Source organism: Lepisosteus oculatus, chromosome 11 (genome assembly GCF_040954835.1).
Source record: "Lepisosteus oculatus isolate fLepOcu1 chromosome 11, fLepOcu1.hap2, whole genome shotgun sequence".
NCBI lineage: Eukaryota > Metazoa > Chordata > Actinopteri > Semionotiformes > Lepisosteidae > Lepisosteus > Lepisosteus oculatus.
The window spans coordinates 32,480,195-32,492,649 of NC_090706.1; the positions used below are offsets into that span (position 1 = coordinate 32,480,195).

Genomic DNA, 12,455 nt, shown 5'->3' on the forward strand with positions numbered 1-12,455 from the left:
AAACTATGGCGTTGACGGTAGCTCCCATCAGTATTGCTCTTGCAGTCTCTTCCCTGATGTGGCTAACCTGTGTTCCCACTGATACAGCTGGATTCAATTCTGATTAGTCTGCATACCTTCAGCTTCCTCCGGGCATTGAATTTCTTCAGGCAGTCCACGGTTTCCTGTCTGTGCATGCAGGAGGCCACTGTGGAACGATGCTGCCCGGGACAAGAGATTACAGTGAGTTAAACAAGTTCAGATTCATCGCTAACAGAAAGACTTCCCAGAAAAAAAGCCCCCATACTCACCGAGATCCATGGGTGCTTGAGGGCCTCTGCTGCAGTAATACGCTTGGCAGGGTTAATGGTTAACATCTTGTTAATGAGGTCTTTCGCTTCAGGAGTTACAGTGTCCCACTCTGGAGAGGGGAACTACAGAGAGAAATCAAGGAGAGGCAAATGATAGTCATTGAGATGATAATAAGAAGTTGTTGGTTATCACATGTGTTAATTATGAGGTGTGAAGATCATGTCTCTGGTCTGTATTAGTGCTTTAATTCCACTGTCTTATTATCTATTTTGTTAAACCATTTTTCACCCAGAAAGCTAAACTTTGCCTTGGGAAAGACGAACCAATGCAGTTGACTTTTATGTATTTTAAAATTTTATATATACAGTATACTGTATGCTGTACATAGCATCCATGTTTCAATGTAATTTGCTACATGTGAGCTCGAACTGCATAGTTATCTGAAATCCATATTTCCAATTTTTCTAACATCTGTTATTTTCAAATCTGTCTTAATTAAAACAAAAAAGTCAGCCAGTCCACAGAGACCTGTGTACTCAAGAAACTTTCACACATAATGAGTGCTTCAGGGAGTTTTATTATGCTTGATGGCCTTTTTCCTCAAGCAAAAATAACACACACTTATGAACTTGATGTAAGGACTTGCTTTGTCCATGCTAACTACACTTCTGTCAAAATGAGTATTTTTAAATACATGAATAGTACCTACTGTAAGTGTTCCATTTTCATTTATTTACAATCTTATGGTCATATTTAGGCACAAAAGGATTGCATAAGGTTTAATACCTTCGTTTCAAATTTACACTTTTTACCATTTATTTAAGCAGAGTCCTGAGGTGTGGGAGTGGAACAAGACAGATTTTAGACTAGTTAAGAAGGAGGGACTTTTGACAGGTACTGTAGGTCTAAACTTCTTACTCCAGTCTCCTGGGATACTTAATTTTCACAGTGTGAACATATAGACAGTTCAATACTTCCTCTAAAATACTGGGCCTTCTACAAAATACTCCCTCCTACTGAAACATTAGTTATGAACTTCTGGTAGAAAGGGAATAATACTGCCTACTTGTTCTCCAACCTGTCTTGTTTCCTGGTCTCATCTTTGCTAAAACCCAAGTTAGTATAACTGCAGATAATATTGGCAATTGTTTAATTAGTTAAATTATGTATTCAAACACATTTCAATGGCAGGTTCCTTTAACTTCTCAGTAATAGGTTAAAATTCTGTGAATATGTCTTGTAGTCAGAAACTTGATAATCAGGTTTTAGTCTGCAGTGAGGAGATAAGATGAAACAGCATCTGCTGAAATCTGAGGAAACAGTGTACTGAGCTATTAGTGCAGCTAAAAAAGATAAGACTAAAATTAGTGACAATAAAGAATTGAAAGGCAAAAAATAATGCAGAGCAAGAATTAATAATTAATAATGAGATTAAGAATTAATAATGAAAGATGATAAAATAGAAGGTAAAAAAGCTAAATGGAAATGTCATGGATTTTTACAATAGAAGACATCAATACCATGCACTATGCACTAGAGGAAGCTTTAAACTAAAGCTGAGATTTTATGTCATTTTCCCAGTTGTATTTAAGTAAAAGAGGGGTGTTATTTTTAGACCTTTGTCTTTTGGATATTTCAAATCTCAATACAGATGGGAGTTGTGCCAACTGATTATAAAACTTACACATGTAAAACCATTTTAAACAAGGAGAACAACAGCGGGCCACAAATCTAAATACCAATCAGCCTTACCACCTTTACTGGTGAGGTAATGGGAAAAAGTAAACTAGAAGAATACTTAAATAACATGATCACAATATCAGATTTAAGGTAAAACAGACCATAAAATAGTCGATTCAGGTGGCATATCCTAGATCTTTGTTTTTGTCATTTACTGCAATTAACTCCTCTTCATTCACTCTTATCACTTACATCATAGGCTCCAGCCTTGATCTGCTGATACAGTCTGTGTTGATCCTCATCCCAAAAGGGCGGGTAACCCACCAGCAGGATGTATAAGATAACACCTGAGAGGAACAGGGAGGGATACATTAACAGATCTGATGCAGGCAAAGATCTGAATCTTGCATAATGGTCTCTTTCAAACTCTCTTTTTCTGTCAGATGAAGTGTATTTTCTATGCACACCTACAGGTATCACTCAACAGGAATCAATAAATACACCTATATGGAAAACTGCATATTACAGAAGATAGAATGTAAATAGATATAGATACAGAAGATAGAATGTACATTTATTTTATTTAAAAACATTATTCCGTGCTATTCTCCTCCTTTTTCTTTTCTGTATACCTGAAAATATATGAATCAGATCTCTGAGAGCTGAACTAGATCTTGCACATTAACTACCTTTTCCAAGATGCACCACGGCATTCTTTTACAGCATTCTTTGTTGTATGTCATATGATAACCACACCATTATTTTAATTTCATAGGCTAACCCAAAAAATGGACCTTACTTTCTGCAAGTACTATCCAAACAGCTGGGCTCACATTCAGTCCCTTTTTTGGTAGAAAGCAAGTAAAAGCTTTATAATTGCAATATGATATTTGTCACAGTATATTTAACCTTTACAGTGGCCCAAAATGGAAAGTTTAATTATAGCAAATGTAAAATATATTATTGAAGAATATTAATGTTTCTGATTTTCAATGGTGCAAAGTTTAGGGTAAGAATCACGTATACTGCCCAGTTTATGTTACTTATTCCATTAGAGTTTAGGAAAGACACAATTTCACATCTCAGTCTGTAAGAATGTGACAACTACGAAAAATATCTCCATTCATTGGTCCATTCAAAAGTTCATATAATTACCAGTGTGAATCTGTCACTGAGAAGGGCTTGATTATGCAAAACACATGCCTGAAAGTCTCACCCATTACAATGTCAAATCTGTTTGTTTTTGCGCAGATTTTAAAAGCCATTCATTTGATATTAATTGTTGGATTTTTAGATGGAAGTAGCCACCCGCTGTCATCCTGCTGAAGGCGAGAGAGTAGAGGAAAAGCAGATTTTGCATTATTGTTACTCTTGTCTCGCAGAGGACAATGATCTCCGAGGGGAATTGCTGGGAGAGCAAAATGCTGTTCGATGCGGGATGTGTCGCACATCAAAACGAGTTACATGTCAAGGAACTGTTAACCGTGGCTCCACCACCCCCACACACACACCCACACACCCACCCACACACAGATCAGTCCTGAGATGATGTTTCTGGAACATTCCTGGTAAATACACATGAGCCTCACATTATTCAGTATGAGCTGTAAAGTATAAAATGTAGCACTTCCTTGTGACTAAAATAATATATAGCACATTGCTGTTTTCTCGATTTTCAGCCTGTTTCCATTTTCATCCGATATTTCGCTTTACCTAAAACTACATATTGCACAATGAAGCTCAGGGCTGCCAGCAAACTTGTGTCATTTCAGGTGTTTTTTCAAAGGGACCAATGTAGGTTGAATTTTTAAATGAATTCAGCTTGAGTTAATGGCCATCTGTAAAGCAGACAGAAACAGAAATGTGCTGTTAGCTAGAGTATTTGCTTGTCTTCTGAAAAGAATGTGCCATGAATAATTCTTTTTACACCAATGGCAATAAATTTGCCAGGGATTTTGGAAAAATTCCAAAAGAGATTAATCTCTCTCCTATTAAGCCAAATTATCATGACCTAACTTAACATTAAAAAGTAATGCAGGGGCATAGACTAGGTCATTGTTATTTACAAGTGCATGTTTTTGATGTTGTCTAATTATTAGGTAGTAAATTAGATCTCAATGTGTGGTTAACTACAGTAAATTTTTCCTTGTCTTGGAATTAAATAGTCCAAGGTATGGCTCCACATTTCTCACTATGACTAGACAAGTCTAATACTAGACCTTGCCTGCTATTACATTGCATTTGCATTTTGCTAAGAGCCTTTCATTGCAGAAATGTTTCATCATGAACATTGGTTCTGGTTCTAATAAATAGCCATTCTTAACTGAAATTCTCGAGAGATGATGACAACCAAGCCATTTTCTCCCCAGGTGTTCCAAATCATAATCATTTCCACTGTCATTTCTCAGAAGTTCTATATATACAGTATATATCATACGCAAATCACTATTTTTCGCATTTCTTCTTATGTGTTACTCCTCCTTCATGTCTCCTTAGTTAATCCTTAGTTAACTCCTCAGTTTGCATGTCTTGTGGCCAAGGAGCTGGCTCTCAGTTAATAATAATAATAATTGCTTACACTTATATAGCGCTTTTCTGGACACTCCACTCAAAGCGCTTTACAGCTAGTGGGGACTTCCCTCCACCACCTCCAATGTGCAGCATCCACCTGGATGATGCGACGGCAGCCATAGTGCGCCAGAACGCTCACCACACACCAGCTATCAGTAGGGAGGAGAGCAGGGTAATGAAGCCAATTCATACTGTAGATGGGGATTATTAGGAGGCCAATGGGAAATTTGCCAAATAAGTGGCATCCTAAGTGGGTTAAGCCAAATTTCAACTATACCTAAATATTCAATAATGTTCTTCAGATACATATTTGACAGTCAGAATTGTTTATATGCTGTATTTATATTATGATAAATACAATGTTGCTTCCTTGGCAGATACTTGCTCCTTGAGTCTATGGGCTCTGTTAATAACACAGCAAAGCCTTTTGCAGCTGCTATGTACACAGCACAGGTGGTCAGTATAATAGATTACTGTCTCATGTTTGAGCTGATAAGAGGCTGCAATTGGCCCATCACTCACCACAAGCCCACAGATCCACTGCTTTTCCATAGGGGTCTTTTCTAAGTACCTCTGGAGAAAGATATCCAGGAGTGCCAGCAAAACCTACAGCACCGAGAAACAAAAAGACATTTGGAAGAAACGTACATTTTCCAAAGCGCCGTGTTTAAGCAACAGAGCTTCCTGGATCATGGGAGCCCAGGGAAATCATCTAATCAGTCTGTAGAAAAACAGCATTTCCTTCCTAGTCAATACATCACTGTAGGCCCTGATGTTGGAAACAGATTCAGCATTGACTGAAGCTCACTATGCCAATAGATATTAAGATTATCTGCGGTGTGATACCATTACTTTGTCATACCTCCAGCAATTTTTCTCCATGGAGGACAAGGCACAAGGGGCATCACTGTTTTCAGTTGCTGTGTTAACCTTTCACAACCTTTTGCAAAACTCATGGATTCAGTCATTTAATTTTCTATAACCTTGCACATTGCAGCCAGAATGCTTCATCCTCATCTTCTTCCTGAGACTTTCTGGGATGAAATAATGAGAGTATAGAGCGAACAATACTTATTGTGTCTTCATCCCACTCAGTTTTCTCATAATCAATGTTACTCTTTCAGCAAGTAATGGTGACTATAAGAAAGCTGTAAAAAATGGTTGCTAATGTAATATACACTGTATTGCAGATAATTATCTTGTGCTTGATGTGACACAGAAGCAGTTTACGTAAAGATTATAAGACAACTGTGTTTTATACACTGAAGTGGATTTTTTAAGCTATGGGCACTAATTTGCTAAGCTGACTGATTGCGCTCTTCTTGTATATTGACTTTGTATACATTTAATAGCCTTTAGTTGCACTGAAGTCTCAATTCAATTATCTTCTGTATTGTATAAAGAACAGTTCTGAGAAATCTAGAAGCAGGTATCAAGCACCACAGTGAGTCATCATTCAGATAATTATTATTTTTTATTTATCCAGCCTAATATTAATCAATTTTTTGTTCTTATTTCACATTATATGGAATGTTACCTGAACAGTTAAAAACCATGGTATTGAACCTTAATATCTCAAAATTAATCAACAGAAATTAAAAAAGCTGTGGTCTTTGTAATGCACAGTATATTCTTTCACATTGTCATTAATTGATTGCTGCTGTATAAAAAAAGAAATCTTTTCACACAACAAGAAAGGTATATTAAACCTACTTACATTGTAAAGTGGTATTAATCATATTCTCTGCTCTGAATTGCAGTTAATTTGAAGCATTAAACCAGAGTTGTCACATTTTTATTATGCCTTTCTCTCGAGACACCTAGCAATACGACATAAAAAGTAATTACAGGTTTAAAGGAATTTAAATACTTTGCTTTTTCGTGTTATTTTGTTTCATTTGTCATGTTCATTGTAATTCTCTGTGGTTCGGACTGCTAAATATCATTTCCACCAAAATGCGTCTAAAGCTTTTCCATCACCAGTTATCAGGGATTATGGAAATTGCAGCAAATTAGCATCTACTGTATGTGCAACATCTATGTACCTTTTAAACTCAACAAGCAAACAGTGGCCTACTCTTTAGAGGACGTTAATTTAGTACAAAGTAAAGGATGTACATCTTGGTTAAAAAAAAAAATCATTATTAAAGGATGTTCAGGATCGGCAGTGTCAAATGTCATTGATTAAAGTAACCTTCCACTGTAATTAAAATGTGCCTGCCAGTCTGTTTGATCTTTGATCAAGTAACACAAAGGGATACAGATGCTGTGCAAATTGTAAACACTCAGCAGGCTCTGAGCTGATGAGCCCAGTCTGAGAAGTCGCGTTTCTGTTTTGGGCGGCAAGAGAATTCATAAATAAAATATTTTGCATGGCCAGAAAGCCACATTCTTATCCCATACATTTTCATAAGAAGCCAGTTACTTAACTTATTGTTGTCAGAATATTCATTTGTAAGTAACTGGAAGGAATATTGCTATTTTTTACTTATTAATTGTGTCTGGAAATTAATATTCTCTATCATGCTATCAAAGAAACATTGATAATGGTCTAGTGTTTGATTGACTTTATTATTTTTCCTCAACTGCTTATTAACACCTGTTCACATCATGAACATATTCATGGCCGAATTTTTTTGAAAAATGACCAAGAATTTTAGGGACATTATTGGAAATGCATAAATATATGCATATTCATATGCAGTTATTAGAAACCAATTTAAAAAACTGTAACAAATGCTTACTGTTTTATTTAGTCTTGGACAGATATTCTGCCTAAATACCTATGAGGACTGAATGAAGAATGTCACTCAGATGTTGGGTTCATTCATAAACAGCTTACATCATTTACAGTTCAAACCACATTTAAATCCTTTGCATTTCCGGCATCTCATAAGAGTACTCTATATTCATCTCACTCAGGGAAAATTTCAGGGACAATCCTAATCTGCTGTATAAACTGTGATTCATATATTTTTATCACTGACTTCTGTTGAGTCTGTTCATTAATCAGTGTGTTTTCAGCCTCCGCTGTCTGCTTTTCTTACCAAACCAAGCTTGCTGATCGCCTTCTACTTCGATTGCCAGACCAAAGTCCGCCAGCTTCACTGCTGCCCCTTTTGACTTGGAAGCCAAAAGCAAGTTTTCAGGCTTTAAAAAATACAAAACACAATTAATTTAATCAGACAGAATGCATTTTCCTGTCCAAGTCAACACACCAGTGATTACCCTAGTTACTGTACCTTTTTCATCTCTAAAAAAGGAGCAATGTCTGCCTGTCCAATGTAATTTAATCAGTCATTCAACTTAATATCACTCAAGAGTAAAAATGCCAGCTCTTCTGGATCCACCCAGCACTTGTGCACAGAATATTTACTTCAGTGGCTTGTTACTTGCATTCAGGATGTAGCAGAATTTTCTTAAAAATAATAACCGATGTAGATGACAAGAGGCCAATATAAAGGCTGATAAGGCTATAGTATAAAAAAGAATCACACAACACTATGAGTGCTTTTTACCAATATTGTTAATACTGTATTTATTTTTGTTCAACAGATGTCCTTATACAGGGCAACCTACCTAAAAAAAGCAAATAATTGAAATACAGTAGAAAACCATACTTGTACAAGGAAGTGTTAATAATCAGAATTTGTCAATGCAATAAAGCAGTGTAATATGCTTAAATGAAACTGAAACAGCGGGCGTTTGTGTCAAAGTTGCCTGGGTTATGTTTTGCTAGTGACTTTCATCTCTATACTGTTTTTTTACATGATCCAATAACATCAGCCAATATTCGATGTTATAACAGAACCTTGGCAGAATAATTGTAAGGTTGATGCACTAATTGACCAGCAGTATGAAGCTTTTATCGGCGGGGGCCTGAATTGTGATCTGGCTTGGGTCATGAATGAAATGACTTCTGTCTCCAATGGACAAAAACAAAGTCCAATTACATATAACCCTTATTAAGAGATGGCATCCAAACTGAAAAGCTTTTCGCATTAGGAACACTTTGCTTTGATAGAAAGCATTCACAGTGCCCACTGGCATAGCTGCAGACTGCTGCCGGTGCTATTGAACACTAAAGTAATTCACAGCATGCTGAGCTGAAAATTTGAGTGATACATCATACTATTTTTATCTCGTCAAAGAGCAAAAAAGTTATAAATAAATGTATTATATTTATGTTAATCTCCTTATTTGCAAAATGCCCCTTGATGGTATCTGGAAAAATAATAACATATTAATAATAAAATAATAAAACAGGCAACAAAAATCCTTTTTGCTTTCTTTGCTGAAATGTAAGATAATATTGTTTTGTATGGAGAAATGTTGTTTTTACATTAGTAAACTGTATAATTTTCAGTCTTAAATGCAGTCAGAGAGTATACAATATGCTGTATCAAGTTACAAGTTGGCAGGATGGAATACCTACACTAATCCATTTAGACTCTCATGCTCAACAGATACAAGAGTTGTTTTTCTTTGTCTTTTTCCAATAAGTTGTGTGACACTGGACCTGATTGTTAGTGGCAGCCAAAAGAATGAAAAGAATACATACAGAGTAGAATCAAAAGGAAAAATACTTTTCAGTAACAGATGACATGTTGTTCCCTTAAGCACCCAAGATAAAAGATGTCTATTAATACCTGGAATGTGTGAGGTCAGACAAGAAAAAATGGACAGTGCTCCTGTGTCACATTAAAAGTAATGATTCCCCAGATATTGCATTGTTTCAGACCAAATGGGGAGTATGTATGTGTGATAGAGCATTATAAGAGCATCATTTATCAAAGGGTTATCCCCAAAGTACAATTTACACTTGGCGGAAGACTTTTAGATATGACAAACCTAGCAACGCCTTGTAAATACAGCAAAATAACTACAGGATAAGTGCCTTCATTAGGACACATTTATGGACTCATCTAGAAGATTAAGGAAGAGGTGTTAGTGGGGCCAGCAGGGGGTGCTCACCCTGTGGTCCATGTGGGTCCTAATGCCCCAGTATAGTGATGGGGACACTATACTGTAAACAGGCGCCGTCCTTCGGATGAGATGTAAAACCGAGGTCCTGACTCTCTGTGGTCATTAAAAAATCCCAGGGCGCTTCTCGAAAAGAGTAGGGGTGTAACCCCGGTGTCCTGGCCAAATTTCCAATTGGCCCTTACCAATCATGGCCTCCTAATAATCCCCTTCTATGAATTGACTACATTACTCTGCTCTCCTCCCCACTGATAGCTGATGTGTGGTGAGCGTTCTGGCGCACTATGGCTGCCGTCGCATCATCCAGGTGGATGCTGCACATTGGTGGTGGTGGAGGGGAGTCCCCATTACCTGTAAAGCGCTTTGAGTGGAGTGTCCAGAAAAGCGCTATATAAGTGTAAGCAATTATTATTATTATTATTATTATTATTATTATTATTATTATTATTAACTTTTCTTCAGTTTTTGTCAGTTGTTCAGACAATATGTGAGATTAAGTGATGAACTCCTTAACAAAAAAGTGCTGTATAGTGCTGTGCCAAAACTGTTTTTTGTTTATATGATGCATCATTCCTGGTCCTGATATACTTTTTACACTACGTTTTTCTTATATCTTATTACTCTTATTAGTAGAGAACATCCAATTTGTTAGCACAGTGTCCTCCACATATATTATTGGTAACCTTCTTCCATTCTATGAATGTCTTACTTGCTGTACGTACTGTGTAGGTACTGAGATATTTTTTGCTTGTGTTTATGTGGCATTTTTCTTAAGATACTAAAGATGAATGCACAATCGTGTTACGTGAATACACTACCACCTCACAGATTGTAAAATAAAAGGAATGTACAGTATAAGCACTTTGTGGAAGGAAACTTTCATTCCAACCTACGTAAGAGATGTGAGTACTGTATATAAGGAAATGTAAGTATGGAAAAGCTCAAGTGCAGTGCAATTAGGACTTTACTTATTTGTTCATTAAAGACTGTAATTTTATTTCTTTCCAAGTTGTCCAAGCTAACAGATTTGTGCTCCAAATCAATGAAGTTGCATATGCCATATCTTAAGCAAAAGGATGATTGATGATTAATTTTTCCTTTCACACTATACATTAAGTGTTGAATTACGTGTCAATTCATTGCATAGTGAAGGCAGTGGTGATTCTTTTTAAAAAAAATTTAAACCAGAAAATGAAAACCTCGAATGAAAAAAGAACTATTAGCATAACTGATATTTCTAATACTGGCTTTTCTTTTCAACTCAATACACAGAAAGGCATAACAGTTTTACCTGAATAACGAATGCATGTTAATAGCTTGCACAGTCCTTTTATTAGAGTACTCGCAGTAATGGCACAGCAATTATATCATACTTTTCAGACAGGGATACAGAGGAATTCTTTTGAGGATCGCACAACACTGTAATTAACCCTGGGCTTGCTTTTGGGCCCAAGTGTGTAACTTGCATGTCTGAGCAATAGGCAAAGAAAGTCAATTCAGGACACATACAGAATTATTTTTTGTTAAAGTATGTTTCTAATAATCTATATACCCAGTGATAAAGAACTGTATTGTTATGATTCCAATAGGTTGTCATACATAATGTAAATAGTTTTTGGCTGTTTTTATGTATTTCTTTTGTAACAAGAATTTATACGTGCTGTTATGAAATGTGTATAAGTTAAAATAAATTGGAAAAGATTGACTTAAGCCATACTGGCGCATACAGTAAGCACAAAGTTAGTGATAGAAATGTTACATACTGTATAAAGCTGCAGAATCAAGAAACAATATTTTCTCTATATCAATTTCTGAAATGTTGTAGCCAAGTACACTGGGCTCATGATGTGTTCCCAAAGTTGGTGATACTGTATGAAAATATGATAATTTGAAGAAGTCTAATCTATTAGTGTGTGGTTTATGAGTTCTATATTTAATCTAAATCAGATGTAATTTTGGTTATGTGAGAGAAAACAAATACAAAAAGTGCCCATTCTAATAGAAATTGCTTGGAAGCAAAGCAAAAATTAAGATTTAACTTTGTCGTCCCAGTCTTTTTGGAGGGCAGTGTAGATACCCACCTTGAGGTCTCTGTGGACAACTCCCATCTGATGGCAGTGTAAAACAGCTTCCAGAATTTGCTGGATACAGTGGCTAATAATAAAACAAGGATCACAAACAACTGCAAATTAAATGACATGCCTTGGTCCGTGCGCACTACTGATCTCTCCAAAATGAGGCTCACATTCTTCAGCCAAAGCTACTGTTTGGTTACCATAATGGAAAAGTGCCCTTTTATTATGTTAGTTACCATTAATCAAATTGCTTTTCAGTGCAAAGCACGTAATAGATTACTACACTATATTATTCCAAATCAAGTTAAGGGGACTACAAAGCAGAACATAGTGGGCAGGATTCATTAAAATATTTGGATTGAAACTGTGATTTACTTATCCACCATATCTTCCAGAAAGACATAAAGTGCCCTTGAAATCTCAGAATCGATTGTATTAGTTTTCAGGATATGTACATCTTATGCTGCTTAAATGAAGTCTGATATTTGCATTTTAATAAGGATTTGCTTTTGTTTTCATTTATTTTCTTTCTGCAGTGTTTAGAAAAACAATGATGCCCACGATAATGCACAACCAAGTCCCTTTCCAGTCTCAGTCCCTTCAACATAATGTGCTTAACCTACAGTAGTTAATTAGTTCACACTAATTGCAAACAAAGCCCCACTGGTAAATAACTTCAAGCCTCCAAACACAATAGATTGTCTTCCTTTCAGTTGTTTTTATACAACAAGGCCTGCTTTCTTTAGTGCTTGTTCGTTCTTTTCCTCAAATAACAACAAAGTGACGCTGCTAAACTCATATGAGCACTACCACCCTCACTTGTCTCATCCCTTTCTGAGCTTAAAAAGTGAATGT

The 12,455-nt window shown here is 36.2% G+C and overlaps 1 protein-coding gene across 4 annotated transcripts in view; it reads right to left on the reverse strand.

The window, feature by feature from the left end:
• camk2a (calcium/calmodulin-dependent protein kinase II alpha) overlaps positions 1-12,455 on the reverse strand; it is a 79,947-nt gene that overhangs the window by 23,088 nt on the left and 44,404 nt on the right. For all 4 annotated transcript variants that reach the window (XM_015349937.2, XM_015349938.2, XM_069196113.1 and 1 more), the window contains exons 6-11: positions 11,607-11,679; positions 7,590-7,692; positions 5,065-5,148; positions 2,224-2,318; positions 291-413; positions 117-200 (exon numbers count right to left, since the gene is read on the reverse strand). In XM_015349937.2, coding sequence (XP_015205423.1) covers positions 117-200; positions 291-413; positions 2,224-2,318; positions 5,065-5,148; positions 7,590-7,692; positions 11,607-11,679 — 562 coding nt within the window. The remainder of the gene's footprint in view (positions 1-116; positions 201-290; positions 414-2,223; positions 2,319-5,064; positions 5,149-7,589; positions 7,693-11,606; positions 11,680-12,455) is intronic.